Raw genomic sequence first — 20,864 nt, forward strand, 5'->3', positions numbered from 1 at the left:
CCAAAAAACAGGGCGCGCCACTAGTTTTCAGCACGATCGCAATCGCTCCTCTTATTCAACAATTACTTTCTTACTTAGAAAAAAGAAAAATCGTAGATATAATAAAACAAGTCAGAGCGTATATAACTAGTAACTTTACTCTTTAAAAAAGTAAGGGTTGCGAGACATAACTTAACCTTAAAACCATGTCCGCTACAGACTCAATCAGGATAAAGAATAAACGTTCTGTTCATACAGCTGTAGCTGAACAGATCGTCAATCTGCTCGGCTCGTCAAAAGTTCGGTACTCTCAGTGCAATACTATATAGTTGAATCGCTACGGGGGCGTAGCACTTCTCTCAACGAACAGTCTAGCTGCCAGCAGAGTCAAGAAGCGAATAGTGCTTAAAGTAGCGGAGACTGTCAGATGCGAGACATAGATGCAGTTTCTAGCCCTCCACCATCATTCTAAGCTCTGGAGAGACAAAAGATGTCAAAATTATGAAATGCTTCCCGGTTGGAAGAAAGAGTACCCCGTGACTTGGTTCGGCTTGAAGGTTTGCCTCTTGTACAAGGCTGAACTTGAAGCAGTGGTTCGTGAGAAGGAGACAAAACAATTGAGTTGACCATGGACCGGAGATTGGCACTGACTTTAGTATTATGGTAGCTTAGATGAAACGTTGGTGGAAACCCCCATGGGTATGATCGAATTGGTAAGGAGAAACTACTAAAGCATGCTACTGAGTGGTAGCTGCTATACCTCCAGACCTTGAAGTAGAAGATTCCAAACCTGCTCCAGTATAGCCAGGCATTCCCGTCCCGGTCTGTTGCGTCCCATTTGTATCATCACGATCCTGGCCAGATGGCTGCAGTAAATGAAATCCTGCCAAGTCTGCAAAAATATCAGACACAGTAGAGGGAATGTACTTGCCCGTAAGCAGAGGTGCGAGGATCAATCCCACAGCCACAAGCAGCATGGTAAAGTAAACAACTGCAAACCTGACCACCCGACGTCGCCTGAGCTTTGACTGCTTCATGGAGTAGATTGGCTCTCGTATCTGTTTACTATGATAGAATGTTAGCCTCAACGCCATTCAGATAAGGCGAAATACAAACTGACCTTGGAAGAAGCCAAAACAGCATTGCCGTGTGCACTTTGTCAATCTTCGGGATGAGAAGAACTGGCAACATTGCGGAAAGAAGCAAATGCCCAAACAGAAAATCAGCAGAGAACATACTCAACTCTGTAATCTTGCAGACGATCTCTCGGAATGGTGCTGTGATAGAATGGCGACCCAGCGAGTACCAATGTCCTGTCCAGAAGGCAGTACTGGACGAAGCGGTTTTGAACTCCCTGGTCAGTGTCGTCGAGATGATGATCTTGCAGAGTAGGATCTGCAAAGAAACGACGGCAATCATGCCAGCAAGGGCTCTGGTAAAGTTGAACCCTTCCAAGAAGAGCATTGCCTCAAAGGAAATAATCAGTGCAATGACAGAGATTCCATATGTGATGGAAGCCAGCACTTTGCCGAATTGCTTACAACAAAGACTGAGCAGCGGTCCCGTGAGACAACTCAGACTTAGCATTACGGCCAAGGTAGCAGAGTTGATGGCCATTGGTGCAAATGCAATGATCAGAAGGCGAATGAGAGAATCTGTAGGCTCAACCGTTTCGCCACGGTTGTTCTTCGCAAGCACGCCGGTCTGCGCGTTGATGTAGAGATATGGAAGCGTGGTCATGATGACCGACAGCAGCGGGAGGAAAATCTCACCAAAGAGTACTGAGCCTAGTGAAGCGCGCGAGGCATCCCCAGAAAGCCAAGAAGATGGATCTCCAAGCTTCTTCTTCTTGAAACCGGTAATCCGAGTACGTGCCAGGCGGCAGTAGGTGATCCATGACGAGCCATGGAAACGAGCATGCCCTCGAAAGAGCCATCGAATAAATTCGCGATAGTCGATGAAAAAGTCGTCCCATGCAAACTGATGAGGGTTATAGAGAAAAGGTGAAAAGATTAGGCCAAAAGTGGTTACCCAGAACCAAGTTAACCCGGCTTGCCAAACGGTGAGCGTTGCAAATAAAAGAAGGAGAAGCAACCGGCCACCGAAGTAGAGGGATGGACCAGCAAATCGTGCGTAGAGGACACTGAACGGGATACGCGCCGTAGCAAACCCTCGACCTGTTCCGATATACCTGGCCCCTCCGAATGAGAGATTCTGTTGAACAGAGTTGGCATATACCTGACACACAAATACCTCGAAGAATGGAGACAATGAGGCGACGTGTTTGATAAATCGCAAGGCCGCTCTCCAGGGATCAGACTCCATCAGTCCTTGCACGGTCAAGGGGATAAATGACATGAGGAACACAAAGAATATAGAAAGGATGGAGCGGTAGACCCAATCCATCAGAGCGTCAGTATTGACACAACCGGTAGGAAACAACGGGTCCGTGATTGGAACATCCCGATTATAGTCGCAACTAATAGTTTCGTGTCGAAGTGAGCCGAGGTTTAGGAGGCTGATGAGGAACATGTAGACCGAAGCCATGATGAACATGTTGTTGATGTGAAATCCAGGATGAGCGTAGTAGAAGGATAAGAATCGGTCAAGCGGAAGCTTTGTTCCAAGGTAAAAATATTCCCTTGAGAGCATTTGCTCGCCCATGCCTGTTCCGATCTTGGTGACGAAGTTGAGAATGGAGCCAAACCCGAGATCTCTGCCTTTTCCGCATTGATAAAATTCACAATGCTTGATACGGCCGCCTCGCATGATGGCATTCATCCCGGCATAGATGTCCTCATTGAGATGAAGGCCTTTTTGAGCCTTGGAGACGCCGCCGCGAGTTGTCATGAAGATTCCGTTAAGGAAGTCTGGGTGGCCATAGTGAAGCTTTCCTCCCAGCTGGGCCAAGGTACGAGCAAAAAGAGTGCCAAAGGTTTGCTCCTTGCCGGCAGCGATGTCGCCCAGGATTCCAACATTCTCAGAAAAGATGTACTCTCGCGTACCCAGAATGGCAATTGGCTCAGAAGAGTTGTCCTTGGGATCATCGCCATAGCCAGAGACAATATTCATTTCGTCAAATTCCGCAAGGACGCCCCGTATCTTGAGGCATTCCTCTAAGTAGTTGTCTTGATTCGCATCAATGAGCTGAATATACTCGCCGCGATAGAAAATGAGTGCATGGTTCTGGTTATCAGATTTGCCATCGCCCAAGATGGGATTGCCTGAGAGTTGGATCCTGAACTTCGGGCGCCTCAAGCCATTTTCCAACACCTCGGAGTGTCCGTCGATGAGGGACGAATAGACACGAGGCTCACCGCCCTCATCAGGAGCCTCTTCATCAAGATACGCAATCTGGAGATCTGGATAGGCTCGTAACAAGAATTCGACATTTTCTTGCTCTTCTTTCTTGAATTTGGCATACCTTTGCATTGCCACTACCATGCGAAACTTACGCCTCGCCATCCGTTCAAGCTCAAGTTCAAGCTTCTCGGGATGCTGTCTGAAGAGCTGTACCACCTCCGGGTTCTCTACCCGATACAGCAACTTGAGGGCCCGAGCGTAATTCATGAACCCTGAAACCGTTCGATAGAGGGTTTGAGACCGAAGTGAAGCCCAGATGCGGGTTCTCAGTGCGTATTCTGGAGCCGAGGATTTGAATCCAATGAAGTAGAAAGGAAGATCTTGAACTTTGCGGTCCATTTGGTTCTGACCAGTCGCTTCCGAACCAGAGTCATGAGGGGACTCATCTTCGCCAGCAAGAGCCTTTGTGTCTCTAACGAAACAAGACCATTCGTGAGGATGTAGCTGTTTCAAATATTCAAGCATTGTCAGACGCGAGTATTGATCCTCTTCGCGAATGATTTCTCGCAGTGAGAATAAGATCTTTTCAGAATAATGCGGGATCATGACCGTAAAGGTAGGCATACTATCGACGGCCATAGGCTCAGGGATAGGCGTGGAGAGAGATTGGGCAAAGAAGGAAATCCGACGTTCAGCTTCGCCATTCTTGGGAAAGTATTGACTGTCAAACCAATGGTCACCTTGGGCAACGAAAAACGTGGGAGCTCGCAACGTTCTCTTCCCGATCTCGTCTGATGGCACTTGGTGATATAGGAGCTTTTGGACATGCTCGATCGATAATAGATGCTCGCGATACATTGAGATAATGATCGCATTCCACACCTGGGACACAAGGACTTTTGGTTTATATTTGATCTCCATCTCTCCTGTGGCAAGAATCTTGGAATAGATTCGCTTGGGTAGCCGATAAAAGATGTTCCGCCAGGGAGTCCAGATTGAGGAGCCAATGTAGAATGACCTCAGTATCGAACAGACGGTGTTAACCAGAACGTACCAGAGGTATGTATCGAGGAAGAAGAAAATCAGGTCCGTCATCATCATGAGAACGAGGAGTATTGTCGGCTGTTGTCTGCATAGAATTGCTCCGAAAAGTCTGTCTCCCTGGCAGCTGTTCACGTTCATGATGGACAGATACCGTACTGGATCTCGGAAGGAGAGTGCGAGAAAGACATAGGACTCGCCGAACTTGGCACCAAAGACAAGTGTCCAGAACAGGTATGAAAACACTCTGTTGTTCCCGTGAAGTGATGGGTATTTCGCTGTGAATACTTCACTTGCTGTGGCACGACGGGACTTCTTCTTGAAGAAGCTGCCAAACAGGTTTCCAGAGGGCATGATTGCGAGGAAGGCAAAGAGCTGTGTGGCGAGAGCAACGTGGCCCATGGCAAGATAATCATCAAGCTTCTTCGGGCCAGGAAAGAAGAATATCTTGACACTAGGGGCGACATTTAAGATAAGGGCAACCAGCAGCAAGACCATCTTTACGCCAATGGGTTCTGCCCCAGGCCATCGTCGCGGGACATACATCCACTCAGCGATTGTGGCAACGAGTTGCAGAAAAGGCGCGATGGCACCGCCAAACCCGACAGCAGAGAGCTTTTTGGCATTAGTGGGTGATTGGTTCACCTGCTGCTCGTAGCTTGGGCCAACAATCAGAGTCGGAACGTTGAAAGCAGTGTAAAACCAAAAGATGGTCAAATGGATGATCCAGATGCGGTTGAAATTGACAAGTAGGTGTAGCAATGACCGTGATTCTTTATATGTTTTGAAGAATGACTTGCCCCAGTTGATATCCTTGAATCGGGCCAGGCGCTGCGAGGTAGGAATATCGATGAGTTTAGTCTTGTCGTTGAGAACAATACGACGCATTCCCTCAGGATACCAAAATAACTGGTTACAATCATCGTAACCCACGACCTTGTCATGATCTCGCTCACGGCGGACGTAGACTCCATCGTGGATCTCATAGCCTTGATCTCGAAGGAAGCGGTAGATAGGAGTGATGACGTGGTCGAGAAAGGACAGATCTTCGGCATGAGTATCGTTGCTTGACTGTGCGGCAAGGAAATCCTCGGCGCATTTGAAAATGAAACACAGGCATTCCGGCATGAACCGAACTTGGTTTGCTTCTCCCCAACAAAGGAGATAGAGGGCAAGCTGGCGGACGCGCTCCTGGGGTGACATGTTCTGCATTCGTCTTTGCCAACGCTCTTCGGCGAGCTGAAAATCATCTCCTCCTTGTGCTTCTTCTGGGTTTTCGACGCCTGCACTGTCGGTGTGCCCATCTGCGTATATGGTATTTCCAGGGCTCGAGGTTCCGTCTTCAGCCTCAAGGTCGAAATATGCGGCAAAATACCATGTTCGATAATTGGCGTTGCGACCACCAATGTAGTCTGCATGCAGAGAAACGAGTGCCTTTTCCGCCGGCATCCGTGAGGCTCTGGAATCAAGCAGTATCATAAGGTGGTCGAACATGTTTTGCATGCTCTCCCGTTGAAAATCAAACTTGCCGGTCAATTGGAGAAAGATTTCCTCAATTTCCTCGGGAGTCAGTGGCTGTCGAGCGTCAGAAGCCCAAGCAGGATACGGGTCTGGTGATGGGTGCACCACGGGCGGGTAGTCGATATCTTCTCTGTCGTATGCGGCCGGGTCATCGGCGCCAAAGAAGACTTCGGACGATGTTGCTGAGTATTGGCCCGCGTCGTCTCTTAATCCGTAGTCATCGTTCCAGCCGTTGTTCTCGCCACGGCCATACGGGTGGGTTTGCCCGTCCTGCCAGAAATAAGAGCCCGAATCATGGTCACTATAACGAGCAGGCGTCTCACGGTACGAATGATTGCCGTCAGTTTCAAAACCATCACTACTTTCTCTTATTAACTCTACCGCCACTCTCAACGCCAGGTCGCACTTACTGGAAATCATAATTAGATGTGGAATCGTGACGATAATATCCCTCTCGTACATAAGAGGTGTCTTGGTCGAAACGGTCAGCACCCTCTTTTCGGGCGTAATGATCGCTGTAATGCTCCTCGTACGGATTATCATGTGCGTGTGGTAGTCCAGACATGGTGAAGATCAATGGGGTTTGTGTGTGTGTGAACAGGACGCATGTGTTGAAGGGCGGTAGAGGAGGGTTGGTTGGTATGGAAGGATTCCCATAAACACCCATCTTAGTGTAATTGTTAAGCTTTTCGTCCATTTTGACTTAATAAGTCAAAAATGAGACTTTTGTTGACTTCCCTACTCCCGAGCATCATCTCGTTCAAGTGTTTAGGGTGGTAGGGGCGCGAGACCGAGACCGAGACCGAGACCCTCGTGAGACCGAGCAAGACTACTTTCCCTTTGCTAATCCAACAGCTCAGGGAGAGAATTCTAAGAATAGCCAGTCCGGAATTGTCGGAAGCTTATCTGTCCTTCACACACTATTGGCACAGAGAGGGTTAAAAGCCGCGCAAGCAGACTGCTCGGACCGCCTGTATTGCGCGTCTTTAAGTCCAATGGACGTGTACGGTACGAGTTTTACGGGTAGTAAATCGTAAATGTTATCTTTCTATTCTAGAGCTATTCTTTTTGTAATAGCAATAACTATGTATTAAGCTAGGTCAAAATGAGCCAGGTCAATACCTTGAAAGAGATTATCTGGTCCATGTAACCACAATTCTATCCCTTCCTCGCAAATCGGGTGGAATGGTTCTGTAAAGCTGTTGGTCGAGTCTGCAGCTTCACGCTGATCCTTTACCTCGCGCGGTTCGGCGATCTGGACCGTTGGTTCTTCGGGGCCACTGAATTCGCTCAGCATGATCAGGTCGGTGCGATTCTCCTTCGATGATGTCGTCAATGTGTCATCACTAGATCCTTTTGGTGGCTCATCGTATCTTGCGATAGTATCACATGAGATGTGCACCGTCCCCACGTTTGGAATGTTGAGTTGCAGCCCATGCCCGTCCCTTGAGTGTCTGTTGTGGGTGTCTCTCTGCGCCTCACCTGCAGACCCATGCTTGCTGAATGCTTGGTTCTCAACCTCCAATAAATTCCGAATCACTTCAGCGCTTCTCTTGGAGAGAATGTCCTGAGAGGATTTATTGAAGTCATCCATATACTCCATCGCCTGCTCGATGAGAGCTCGATCACTAGGCCGCTGATGAGCGAGACTCTCCCCTTCATTGTTCTGGTGACTGTCGATATGCGCCAGCAGAAGGGTCATCGATGCTATAAGGGCAAAGAAGTCAATGGCTCGGCAATAAAAGGCCACGCTCTGGATACTGCGAAAGCTAATGAACCGCACCATCACCTCGCGACTAGAGTTCACGCAGGTCGTCGTGCTATCCCTCTGCTTAGAGCTGGCAGTCGAACGAAGCATATATGGTAAGTGAAGCTGAATAATTAGAAAGTGGTGAAATAGTTGGTTCGTCAGCCTTATCGTCTCTCCAAAGCCCTGAGCATCGTCCGAGATTCCAGCCAAGTTCGGCATCAACCACCATCGAGGTGGCATCGACTGCGCTGCCCGTTGTATTTGTTGGTCAACGTTTCTTGTCTCTTGATCATAGTTTGTCTCCATGTCGTTCCGTTGGAGCAGCTTTGAGGCGATGACGCAATGCATGCGCTCTAGGCGGCCAACAGGATGTTCTTCCACCAGCAATGCCGTCTCGTCGCCCATTGTGCAGTCTGTGCTAGCCTGAGGAAGGCCAAGGAGCAAGCAGAGGAGTCTTTCTGTGTACAGGATTCGGAACCAAAAGAATCTGGTGTCAAGATTGTTGTGGGGATCGAGGGCTTTTGCCGAATGCTGACGTCGATGAATACCCATCAGCTGTGCGTCAGCTACCAGCCGGCGAAAGACAAGCCAGGAGCGCTGCAGATGACCGCCGTTGGCGAGCAGAACAGCTTCAAGCATGAGGCATTCGAGCTCTTCGACAAAGACAGCGGGGCATGTCCTCGTCCCAACACGTGTAGCTGCTTTCATGAGTTGCTGGACAAGTGTCGCTGGCGGTGCTGACAGTTGACACGATACTTTTTCAGACTTTGGTTGAAGACTCTGGATATTGGTTGCCAATGCCAACATTCTTTTGGCCTTGAGAATTGGGTGTACTTCTGGGGCGTGAAGGTCTGGGACTTCCATGCAGAAGTTGTAGGGCTGGAGCTCGCTGTAAGGCAAGATCATGATATTCATAAAGTATCCGGATGTGCGGTCCATTGACTGACTGACGCCAACAACGTCTCTGGGCGTCGGGAGGGCCTCGGAAGAGGTAACTTTGGCCGGTTGCCCAGAGTCATCAATGGGTCTGGTAGTCGGAATATCAAGACCTGAATGTGGTAACAGCGTATTAATACGTTCCTGTGAGGACTTATTCTCTGTAAGTCAGTTTCCCTTGATGGGATATTGGATATTGGCGTACCTGAGCCGTAATATGTGCGGCGGCATGCCGAACTCCGCCGTGGGCTCCAAGTTCTCCATCAAGCCTTTCAGCCCCGGGCTCGGCTTCACTCTCTGCCTTCCAATCATCGACCACATCAGGGCTAGGCTCAGCCATGGCCTCTTCTCTCACTATTTGTACCACCATCTTCCCTATCCTTGCAAAGTGTTCCCGCCTCCGTTCGCTGGACTGGCGGGCCTGCGATGTCTCCTCGGGATACTCCTGGCTCACGCAAGTTGAGCCCCGGCGTCTGCAGCCAATGCATACTGTGTCAGATGCATTCTCAAACGTGCAGCGGGCTTTGCGCCGCTTGCACTCCCAGCAGCTGCGGGTGCCTTTTCGGATGTTCCGACGCTTGGGTGGTGGTGCATAGGTCGAAGGGGGGATGTGGCTCTTGCCCGCAGTGGAAGACATGACGGCAGTGACTGGAAAGGGACTGTCAGGGGGGTAAGACCAAGTCTGTGTCCGATGGTTTCCGATCGCGGCGGATGAGGTTGTGCCTTAGGGAAAGGGGGGAGAAGAGTCGGTGATGCACTGATGGTGATGTTGAGTCTTCCGCCGCCGTCGGCGGAGATTTAAAAAGTGGGCCGATAGTTAATCCGCCATGTCCGGCGGTGATCAATAAGACTTGTCTACAATAAAAGCTATAGTCTGGCCAACTTTCAGGTATCTTGTGCTCTTTACCAGTGCTTCATAGCTTCTGAGCGGCGACAATGCGTGAGATCGTGAGTTGCTCAACCTTCTAGAGCTTGGGTTCTAGCTGCCATGATTATTCCGCTAACAATCCAAGATTCATCTACAGACAGGCCAATGCGTGGGTTCCATAAACACAGCACTACACTACCACTTGCTAACTTTTTCAGGGCAACCAAGTTGGGTCTGCCTTTTGGTATTATTTGTCCGGCTTGTTCAAGTTGTATGGCCAAGTTGACTCGATACAGGCAAACCCTTCATAACGAACACGGTCTTGACAGCGACGGCGTGTAAGTGAACCCCGAAACATGGCTCTACTGTGTTGCTGACTCTAGAAGGTTTCGTGGTACGACCGACGTCCAGTCCGACCGTTTGCCAGTCTACTTTAGCGAAGTAAGTTATCTCTTCCCATATAAATCTCCCCTAACACCCCTCCCCTAGGCAGCCGGTCGTAAATACGTCCCCCGCGCAGTCCTCGTGGACCTAGAACCGGGTACAATGGACGCAATCCGTGCCGGCCCCAACGGCAAGCTCTTCCGTCCTGATAACTTCATCTTTGGCCAGTCTGGCGCCGGAAACAATTGGGCCAAGGGCCACTATACTGAAGGAGCCGAACTCATTGACCAAGTCCTCGACGTCGTCCGCCGTGAGACTGAAGCCTGCGACTGCCTGCAGGGGTTTCAGATCACGCACTCCCTCGGCGGCGGGACGGGAGCCGGGATGGGCACTCTCTTGATATCAAAAGTGCGCGAGGAATTTCCAGATAGGATGATGGCAACATTTTCTATCTTGCCCTCGCCGCGGGTCTCCGAGGTGGTTGTGGAACCATATAACGCTACCTTGTCTCTCCACCAGCTCGTTGAGAACTCGGATGAGACATTTTGCATTGATAACGAGGCTCTTTACGACATCTGCAAGAGAACACTTAAGCTTAGTGATCCGAGCTATGGGGACCTGAACCACCTGATCTCAGCGGTTATGTCCGGCCTCACGACCTGCCTTCGGTTCCCGGGCCAGTTGAACTCGGATTTGCGGAAGCTGGCCGTGAATATGGTCCCTTTTCCTCGCCTCCACTTCTTCACAGTGGGATTTGCCCCCCTCACGAGTCTTAGCAGCCGGTCATTCAGAGCCATCACCATCCCAGAGCTCACGCAACAACTCTTTGACCCGAAAAACGCCATGTCTGCGTCGGACTATCGGAACGGCCGCTTCCTGACTTGCTCGGCTATTTTGTAAGTGAACACACCTTCAAGAACCCTTGTTTATGCTAATAGAATCATAAGCCGAGGAAAGGTCGGCATGAAGGAAGTCGAAGATCAAATCGGACAGATCCAAAACAGAAACTCGTCGTATTTCGTTGAGTGGATCCCAAATAACATCCAAACGGCCCTTTGCTCTGTTCCGCCCTCCGGGTTGAACCTCTCTTCGACCTTTGTCGGCAACTCGACGGCTATACAGGAGCTTTTCAAGCGCATCGGGAGCCAATTTGCACTCATGTTTAGGAGAAAGGCGTTCCTTCATTGGTATACAGGGGAGGGGATGGACGAGATGGAATTCACTGAGGCTGAATCCAATATGAATGACCTGATTTCGGAATATCAGCAGTATCAAGAGGCCGAGGTGGGTGATGAAGAGTATGATGAAGATGAGGAAATCTTTGAGGAATAATGGTGGGTTCAGACAAACCATACGTTGAACCGACGTCTTAAATGGGCACTCGCAGATATTTACTAGCTTAGCCTCCCTGGCACCCTGAATGAGTAATCTATCCCGGATATATGATTGTCAGTATCGAGAAGACAGATGTATGTTGGAGCGGAAAGATCACATCGGGAAACGTGGTTGTGTTGTGAGCTTCACTAGTCGCGTAGTCGACTAGAAACGGGCTCCAGGTAATCATTTCACTGCCATCTTGGGTAGTGAGCACCCTGGGAAAACGCTCGCCATAGATCCTAAACCAGTCACAAGTAGCCAAGATGATTGCGCTCCATAGAGACAGACGCACAAGGAAGATTCTGATTCATTAAAATAAGAGCAAAGTAGTCGGTGTTCCTTTCAGCAAAAATACCAATAGATCTTCTTCCATAACGGCCATGCCATCCGAGCCTCCCGTTCTTGGTCGCTCATTAGATGAACACGATAGTATCTCCGCCCTGTCGTTATATCTATCTCGTCCAGAGACACAAAACCCGTACGGTACCAGATCTTGTGGCCGAGATAAAAGACTACGACAATCGGAATGGCCATGGCTTGGAGAAAGACGTTTTGCACAACGTCTGCCGTGGTCGAGTTCTTGTCAGCATCTATGGGGGAGAAAGCCATCCACACCTGTGAAACAAGGATAAGAGCATAACCAGCCAGGGCGAACCATGCGCCAGTTGTGCCGGATCGTGCCCTGAACGGCAACTGTTCCAGAGTGTGTGAGGCATGTGTCCAAGCGTTGCGGAAGCGGATATGCGTAAGACAAATGCTTCCCCACGTGAAGAGCGTTGCAAGGGAACTGACAGATAGCAGCCAGTCAAACACAACACCGTGAGCCTTGACTTCAGCTAGGAAAGCCAATAACCCGACGGCGCAAGAGAAAATGATAGCCACTAATGGGCGACCTTGCTTGTCCACATAGGCGAAGATGGCTGGGGCATGCGACTGATCGGCGAGAGCGGCCAGAGTTCGAGACGAACCAAAAACAGCCGAGTTGCCCACACTTATCACGGCTATCAAGATAACCGCGTTCATAACGCTAGGCAAGACGGTAGTTCCGGCAGTCTCAATCGCCACTACGAAAGGACTCGCAGATGCATCTGCGATGCTGATTCCGCTGGTGATTCGAGGGTCGTCATATGCCACGAGCAGACTGACGAGCAACAGCGAGACGATATAGAAGATCGTGATGCGCCAGAATACCTGTTTGATAGCGCTCGGGATTGACTTTCGAGGGTTGACAGTTTCTGCCGCTGCTAATCCGATCAATTCGGTGCCGGTGAACGAGAAGCATGATGTGACAAGCACTGAACAGAAGCCTTTGAACCCGTTGTTGAAGAGTCCCGGGTCCATCCAATAGCGGCCGCCGATATAACCACTTGTTGGCTCTCCACCAATGTTGATGACAATGGCAAGGAGACTAGATATGGGTTAGTTGTTGATATTCTCTGATATGCGTCTCGGTCTCGAAAGAGAAGAGGAATGGCTTACATAAAACCGACTATGGCAGTGATTTTGATTATTGAAAAGATGAATTCCGCCTCGCCATAGGCTTTAACTCCGAAAAGATTAATTACGATAATGGCGACGAGGAATATTCCGACAAAAATCGACTGGCTAAGGTGCTCGTTCCAGTAGCCAATGGTAAAAGCGCCAGCGATGATCTCGAGAGGAAGTGTGAAGAGCCATTGAAGGCAGTAGCTGGTTCAGTTAGTACTCAAGGTATCAAAGCTGCTGCACCGAAGAGGTTTTCCTCAAGCACTCGGAGGAACAGACTCACTTCCATCCCATGGCAAACCCCCAGGAAGGATCCAAGAATCTTGTTGAAAAGGCAGAGAATGAGCCCGCAATCGGAAAGATGACACTCAATTCAGCCAAAGACTGCATTGTGCAGTACTGCAGCATTCCGATGACGATGTAGGAGAGAAGCACGCTGCCAGGGCCACCCGCATGAATAGCGCTGCCAGAAGTGACGAAGAGACCGGTTCCTTTCAAGAAGCATGTTAACATCCCGATCGATAGTTAATTGAGAACCACAAGTCGTTCCCGAAGGAGAAGTGTCTCACCAATGGTGCCTCCAAACGCAATCATCTGCAAATGTCGCCCCTTCAACTCCCTCGCCAACGCTGATGTCGCCGTCCTTGCATTCGCAGCACGGATATCATAGTGTCGGTCTCCCGGAATCGTTGGTTTCTGCTCAGGTCGATATCCTTGGTCCCACTGCCTCTTCATCTTTCGGCGGTCGGCGCGTCGAAATCCATCGTACCATTCGCCCTGCTCCTTGGGCTCGTCCGATTTCGGCGCAGAAATGGCCCATGTCATGTTGTTCTCCTTGGCCCGTGCCGGCGATGATGCCATGTTTTTCATCTCGATAATCTCGACATCGCGTGTGAGGGCCACCTCGACCGTGATGTCGGTGGTCTTTGGCGATTTGTCATGTGACATCTGGAACCAAAGGTTTTTATCTTCGCCCGTGGCTTGGAAAAAGAAAAGAAGGAATTGTAAACAGTGTTTGAAAGAGTGGCTGCCAAGACGCCAAAGCCTTAGACTCGAAGAGCTTGAAAAACAGTTAGTTGATGGATTTTGGTACCATGAGCCGCATCGTCAAGGGAGAAACGATCGTCGGTCCTTTTGTCTGACAGCGGGAATTCCCTCGAGATAAAATGAAGGGGGGCGGAACAGCCGCGGCTCTTTTCTAGTGTGTCACAGGCTCTGATAGGGGCATCAGCCAGTTTGGGCCATTCACCCGTGAACTAGTGGTCAGTACGCGAGCCCCCTGCGTCAAAACACCCCTCGATCACGTCTTGACTAGTCCATATCTGGTCGTAGGACGGACCTCTCGGCGCTCAGCTGCGTGATTATCTGATCCACTCAACCCAAGTCAATCGACAAGCCAAGATTTTGACATCCTTGGCGCTACGCTATTCGCCCGCCAAGGTTCCAGAGTGCAAGGATTGAGTGGTGAGCTTCCGTTATTGGCTCCCGAATGGCCACTTTAGGAAGGTCGATGGGGGCTGACGACAACCATCCTGACGCTCTCGCGTGGCAAAGAGAGGGGTGATCAGGGGCCGTTGGAACCGAGACCTGGGGTTATTACGGATGCATGTTACACATTCGTTGATAACGTGAATAAGCTTCTGGCTGTTATTGCCGCTGAGGTGTGACTGCTAGAAACCTGGGGCATTGATTGTCGGCTCCGTTTGGGAACATGAGGCGTGTAGGGTAGTCGTGTGGAAATTGTGGTGGCGATTGAGACACGCCCTCAACTCCGTTGCGAATGGCAGCTTCCAGGCTTTGTATGAGCCCGGTCGCATGAAAGAGAATCTGGCAGCATGGTAAGAATTAAGTCGGGGGAGCAGGTGATATTAAAAAGTGGTGGCTTCGTGTTGCCTGAGATCAAGAGTTTCGATGAGTGATCCTTACATGAAATGACTGAACAATCCAGTTTCAACACGAACCGGACACCGGGACTTCTCAAATGAGAACAAGCAACTGACTAATGTGCACATGCCAGACGATTCGACGTTTTGTTTACATCAACAGATAGATGCAGCAGCTTTTGATACAGTGGGAAGCTAAAGGGCGACAAAACCCAATTTGCTACCCACGTTGCTGAACTTACCAACGATCGCTGAAGCTTTACATCAATGTCTCTTCTGCACCTTCTCCTTGGCAAGAGATGTGTATCGAGAACTAAAACGCTGGGCCTCGTTGTTCGGTGATCCCCTCACCGTTCAGCTGGACCAGGAATGCTGCGGTTTCATGAGTGACCCTTCCCGCGTCCTCAAAATCCTTGACAAGCAGTCAAACGTCACATCTGGAAAGATACCGCTGCTTGCACTCTTGGGTATTTTGTCAGACAAAATCCATCTTCTCTTACCTCCACCGGGAGGTAGTGACAAAGGAAAGACGTACGTATTGCAGTATCTAAGGACCGCAAAAGATGATATGAAACGGCAACAAAGGCGTTGGTGAAGAGGATGATGATAACAATAACGAGGACCATGATGAAAATGATGATGAAGTCATCCTCGAGCTACTATGCACTGGCTTTTACACCAAAGGCATATAGCACGTCCAAGCCCAGGGAGCAGTTCGAGGCCCAGCAGCTCGTCAACCATTTGGCGACCGATGATGAAACACAAGAGAGCTTACATGTACGTTCGTCAGTAGATGAATTTACTCGTGCTTCTGAGAACATATGGACCTCGAGTACCTTTATGGATGAATCATTCACGCTGGCTTGACTTCGTTGTATGAAGTTGTTTTGACGATGATGTCTTCCGGGCAGAACTACGATTACGTCCGTTCCACGTAGGCATCCTCAGCAACCTTGCCCAAGCTGTTAAGCACAGCGCTCATGTCTCTGATTCTCTACAACCACTGGGAAACCTATCGCGGTTTTCATGGTGGCGCCAGATGCAACTCGAGTGTATGAGAGACAAAGCGACAGATGGGTGTATATTTAAATAGCCTACAAGTGGCTCTCAAATAGAATAGCAGACTTGAATGAGCTTTTTGCTCTCTTTGAACACTATAACCCCGGGGCATTTCCAACGACTCCAGATGGTGCTTTGAGGAGGCTCGTACACTTGAGAAACAGAAACTGGTAGACGAATTTCATAATGACCGAGACGGGCTCCGAGACAAGGTCGCCTAGCCCCAATAGTGCCATCCTGCACCCTCTAGCACACCTGCAGGTCTAGGATCCAGTAAACGAGGAATTATCGCGTGTAACTAGCGACGAGTGATTATCCACGCTCAAGGACGATGCCCATTTTACATATATGCCTGCCATTGGCAGGGAGGTCCTCCGTTCAGGCCTATTTTAAGTGTTTGAACTGCCCACCACATGAAAGCAGATATCGAGCACTAGGGCTACCTCATGCCTGAGAACACTGTCGTGTGCATGAGACAGTACGTGTTATACTTTGCGTATGGGCTGTGACAGAACGGTCGCTGGTCGGGACCCGGGTTGTGGTACGAAATGAAATGAGAGCAAGGGTCGGCTTGCTGCGTTGCAGAACGAGGAATGTAGAAGAGACCCGGAGCATTGTTGGAGCCGTGATATATTCTAAACTGATCGAATATGTAGGTGATACAGAAGCAAGGAGCACGGGTCACCGCGGGAAGTGAACACAGCCAGCACGCAAAAAAGCTCTATATACTATGCTAATTAGTTAATCCCCTGCACCCTATGGCCATGCCTGTAACTTTAAAGCCAAACTTTCAGCCATCTCGCCAATAACGCGAGTAATGCCTTCTTTACTGTTCGCCCTCCATGGACCATGGCCCCCATATGAAGAATGAATCTCCGTTAGATGCAATTCTTCAACGTTCGTCTCGTCTCGCAAAACAATTAGTACTTGACTCCACGCTTCAAAGTTCGGATCAGTGCCGTCCGAAGTCCATCTCACCCTGAGATTGACCGCCTGAAGCATACAAAAGGTCATTTTGACGGACCGAAGCGTTTCTCGGTGACGGCGGAAGAAGTCGATTATGTCTGCGTCCCTGCACTCCATACAATGTAGCTCAAATGTCGTGAGTTTCGGGGCGTGAATGTAGGAAAGACTTGCGAACCGGAGCCTGTGCGTCATGAAGACCTGCAGGTGCGTAAGCTCGGGACACGCAGCTATGAGCTTCACGCTATCCTTCCATGCCTTGCCCCCATCGTGTGCCCAGCACGTGCAACTGGGCGACACAAGCACGAAATCGAGTCGGTTGACGTTGGACAGCTCTGATGAGTGATATTCAGAGAGGACGTGGCAGGCACTATCGGGGTCGCCTTGGGAGAAGATGTTCAGATGCCGGACCGGAACGTGAAAATCCATGGCTAACCCCATAACAACGCTGAGGATGAGGCCGAGCACTCCAGGGCCGCTCTCCTGGCTCGTCTGCGTGACATTTTGAGAGTTGATGAAGCTCTCCAGCTCTAGTCCCTGGCCAGGGCCACCCGCTCTTGTTGGAAAGCAGATTTCGAGGCGTCGTGTGAGGGCCTTGAAACCCCAAGGGAGACGAGTGTGCAGGTCAACTGTGCCGATGCTGGTGCAGTTTGTGAATCCTTTCAAGGCATCTGTCAGGGGTGGGATATTTATGTCGCCTTTTAGGAGTTCTTGCTGAGCCGAGTGGTAGGCTTGATAGGCCACGACAGCTGGTGTACGGTACCAGCTGCCTCCTTCGTCTTGCTCGTGTCCCAGGAGTGGTTGGAGCTCATCAGGGGGCACGAAGTACAAGGTTGATATTTCCAGTGTGCGGACGGCTTTGCTGAGCATGGGGTGTTGTAATATCTGGTGTAGGTTTTTCAGGCTTTCTGGGAGGATCATGACGCAGCGAGACTCGAAAAAGCGCTGCGTGAAGAGAAGAAAAGTTCTTTCGTTGAGCTCACGGCATGTTTGGCGCACATGCAGGAGATCGCCTGGATCGACCCAGCTACAGATCTGCTCGGTAAGTTCGGTTGGAAGTTGGAGGAAACTGATTGCTGCCATTGTTGTTGCTTGTGGTAAAGACAGGCTCAGGTCTTGGGTTTTCGCACAGGTGCCTCTAAATAGACAAGCACAATTTCACAGAGCATGGGTGGGTCTCCTGACTGTATCGAGAATTATGACTCATCTCCAAGGCTCGTTTCAGTTGCGTGGCGATGCAGTTTCGTAAGACCAGAGTGTGGCTCAGCGGCCCCTTCACCAATGGTTAGAGCAGTTCTCGACAGGGATGCCGTCATGTCGTCAGGCGACCCAACAAGACCTTGTCTTGATTTGACTGACCTGATTCCACCCCGCTCAGCCGAGACAATTTGGCCTTTTCAAATGAGACCGCAGGCATGAAAGCTGGTCGTATCACCGGATCAGTGTGTTAAAAGAAGCAAGTCCTCTACAGCACTGAGCCCGGCTCTTGTCTTGGTCGGTCATATTGCCCTCTCAGTAAGACATGATGGTCTTGAGTGAGCCTTTCGCCTGGCAATTGGCCAACGGGAATTACGGTGTAGCCTCCTTTGCCTGGTCCTGTGTCTCTCTAGGAGACTTTTAGGGTTAGGGTTATTACTATAAGTTGAAGACTCCATGGACCCGTGGACTCACGATGAGAGTGATATTATTGTCTTCCAGCCAAGGGTCCTGAGACATACAGAGTTAACATTTCCCTTGGTGCCTTTGATATGCCGACAAGCGAGATTTATACGTCGCGATCTTCGCGGATAGGGAAGAAGTTGGAGATTCAATGTCTCTGGCTTCCGACACACCCTTGACACACTGGTAGATGAGATGGTAGAATTTATCGATAGGGTGACCAGCCGTCCAGTGCACTGAACTGGAGAGAGCACAGCGGTATTATGAGCATTCCCTTGGCGGCCAAACAACGCAGCCAGTTGAAGTCTCCAATCCTCATGTCATTGCCACTGGTACTGAAGTAAGCCACTTGTGCAAGGGGAGTGAGAGATCGAGGCTCCGCTAACAGCAATAGTGGTGTACTCAAAACGATGGTATCCCAGCTGTATTCTAGTCAAGCTGAGGCAATGCGTAAAATGTGTCTTGTTGGATGGCAGAGGTCGCGGCCAGTATCCAGGTTGAGCTCCGATCCAAACGCAAAAAGCACCGATGAGATGGGCAGATTTTCTGCCTGATTAACAAAATTAGTATGATGAAATGTTAGCCAAACACGGCGTGGAGGGGGCAGCATTTTGCAGTGATTTTTTTTTGTCGGGAATGTGAATGTTACAGGCCACTTGGAGGACATCAATGTACCGACTTTGACATTGGCCTCACGGAATAGCATGGCTAGTCCCTTGAGCTTGAACCAGCAGATGACCGCAAGGATAAGGGGGTCCCGCCTGGCTAGTATTGGTAGCGTTGGACACATGCAATACATAGATGAGTCCAAGAAGATAAGCGATGCGATTCTCAAATGGGCTAAGGCCGTACAGGGATAGTTGCAACATTCGTCAACCGTACCTTACACGGCACCACCACTTGTCTTTTATGCTGAGGAGCCGGGAAAATAGTCCCCCCATCCGTAGGCAGTGTTACATCCCAAGTCAGAATCATATGCAGTCAAGGCGTGCTCACATTCCCCACCGCAGGGTTGAGCCTGTGGAAGGAAAACTATACAGTTTACACCGATCGATCATCGTCTCCTAACAATACGTTTGTATCATGGATACTTGCAATCTTTGCAGCTTGGCAAGACATGTTTGCTATCTAATTTGAGCAGACCGTGCGCCTACTCTCTCCACAACTTCTATATTCCTGCATCTGGCATCATGCCTCCATCATTTGGCAACCCCTTGAGGAAGTCTACTTTCAAGTCGTACAATCCCTGCTCACGCACATGATCACTCATGCTCACAACGTACACAATGTCCTGCTCACAGTCATAGTAGCTTCCCTTTAGGACGGTCCCTCGCCCAGCAGTGAGGAAAACGCAAGTTGTCAAAACTATCCATATCAAGCTCAAGTTGAATGCACCCGTTTGTGCATACAAGCGTGGCCTTTACGGCCGCATAGCCAGCACTGAAAGGCAGAGTAACGGTGGTGGATCGCGAAGCGATGTCGGTGATTATCCCGCAGCGGGCAGCAGCATATGGGCCGAATGCCTGGGCTACAGCAGATACTTTTGGCCAGTAGTTCTTTCACAAGTCCTGGTTTTTGATTTCTTACGGCCTTGAAGTTTAGGCCAATCATGGTCCAGGACTGGTCAAACATCTCCATGTGGACTGGACGGCCGAGGGTACCTCTTTAGGGATCGGGGCAGATGGCATTAAATGGTTTTGTATGAAGAGTAGGTTTCATTATCTCATTATTCCATCGCGATGCCAGGTTGGCCAGATGCTAGGAAGGGCTAGGTAGGGTTTTAAACCATAGCCTGGCGGATTAAAGACTTTTTGCTCTCATATGTCATAACGCTGGTTCATGTTAACCCCTTCTCTTTGTGGCAGAATTATGCTCTTTCACTCTTAGTTCATAGGCTTGCTGCTGTGGAATGCGGCCTGTTCAACTCAAGTCATTCCGCCTGCCAGGTCATCACAACGTGTCGAGAACAATGTGTCAAGACAGGAATTCATCAAGCCCCAAGCCGTAACCAATCATACGCCGTGGAGGATGCAAAGCGACTCCATGCATGTCGATTCCGGATCTCCAGTGTGGTTTTACGTGTGGCATCAGAGATCTTGGAGCCAATTGAAATCAGCTGCTACCACTTACAGACCGAGTGAATGCCTCTCAGCAGCTGGGAAACCCAACTTAATTACCATCGCGGCGATTCCGACTCTATATTAAATTCATTCAATGCCTTTATACCGACTGACCTAGTTACTGTGTTAATCAGCTTTGGCTTTATATTTGACATTGCCCGTCTCTAGCAGCCCAGTGCACCCGTTGGCGTTGCTTGGATGAATTTGATCCTCTGAGATAATGACCATGCACGCTTCTCCTGCAATGAAAGTGCAAGATTCATGCTCATTGGCTTGGCAGGGGCTGACCATGCTGAATTCCCATTTCAGAACTTGAATCTGTCTCCCGCTGCCTATGGCTTCAGACGTCTACAAGTTGTCGCCCAGGGTCCCCATTCGCTACCCTCATACGACAATACTTACTGCACAACGATGCGTTGTCATCACACGGTTGCGACTTTGGATTCTGGACCATCCCTAAATCCCGGATTGCCTCTAGGTCTTAAATCCCTCAATTCCGGTCTGTCTCGGGATTTCACGTGATCTCTGCTTTTCGT

General features: G+C 49.8%; 5 protein-coding genes across 5 annotated transcripts; 1 reads left to right on the forward strand and 4 right to left on the reverse strand.

Annotated features, from left to right (window-relative positions):
* Positions 1-716: 716 nt before the first annotated feature.
* LRP88_02202 (1,3-beta-glucan synthase) lies at positions 717-6,409 on the reverse strand (the record flags this gene model as incomplete). Its single annotated transcript, XM_083238870.1, has 4 exons — positions 717-1,044; positions 1,100-1,160; positions 1,218-6,114; positions 6,305-6,409. The coding sequence occupies 4 exons, from the start codon at positions 6,407-6,409 to the stop codon at positions 717-719; spliced, it is 5,391 nt and encodes a 1,796-aa protein (XP_083105465.1).
* Positions 6,410-6,934: 525 nt separating this feature from the next.
* LRP88_02203 (uncharacterized protein) lies at positions 6,935-9,167 on the reverse strand (the record flags this gene model as incomplete). Its single annotated transcript, XM_083238871.1, has 2 exons — positions 6,935-8,683; positions 8,736-9,167. The coding sequence occupies 2 exons, from the start codon at positions 9,165-9,167 to the stop codon at positions 6,935-6,937; spliced, it is 2,181 nt and encodes a 726-aa protein (XP_083105466.1).
* A 504-nt stretch (positions 9,168-9,671) lies between these two features.
* Positions 9,672-11,114, forward strand: LRP88_02204 (tubulin beta chain; the record flags this gene model as incomplete). The annotated part of the gene is made up of 4 exons (XM_083238872.1): positions 9,672-9,736; positions 9,785-9,839; positions 9,888-10,678; positions 10,730-11,114. The coding sequence occupies 4 exons, from the start codon at positions 9,672-9,674 to the stop codon at positions 11,112-11,114; spliced, it is 1,296 nt and encodes a 431-aa protein (XP_083105467.1).
* Positions 11,115-11,501: 387 nt separating this feature from the next.
* On the reverse strand, positions 11,502-13,592 carry LRP88_02205 (amino acid permease-domain-containing protein; the record flags this gene model as incomplete). The annotated part of the gene is made up of 4 exons (XM_083238873.1): positions 11,502-12,567; positions 12,639-12,848; positions 12,928-13,135; positions 13,214-13,592. The coding sequence occupies 4 exons, from the start codon at positions 13,590-13,592 to the stop codon at positions 11,502-11,504; spliced, it is 1,863 nt and encodes a 620-aa protein (XP_083105468.1).
* A 3,052-nt stretch (positions 13,593-16,644) lies between these two features.
* LRP88_02206 (F-box protein) lies at positions 16,645-17,632 on the reverse strand (the record flags this gene model as incomplete). The annotated part of the gene is made up of 2 exons (XM_083238874.1): positions 16,645-16,678; positions 16,728-17,632. 2 exons carry the CDS (start codon positions 17,630-17,632, stop codon positions 16,645-16,647), a joined length of 939 nt encoding a protein of 312 aa, XP_083105469.1.
* Positions 17,633-20,864: the final 3,232 nt, after the last annotated feature.

This window comes from Fusarium phalaenopsidis (assembly GCF_050370095.1).
Source record: "Fusarium phalaenopsidis strain FUZ10S chromosome Unknown contig_32284, whole genome shotgun sequence".
NCBI lineage: Eukaryota > Fungi > Ascomycota > Sordariomycetes > Hypocreales > Nectriaceae > Fusarium > Fusarium phalaenopsidis.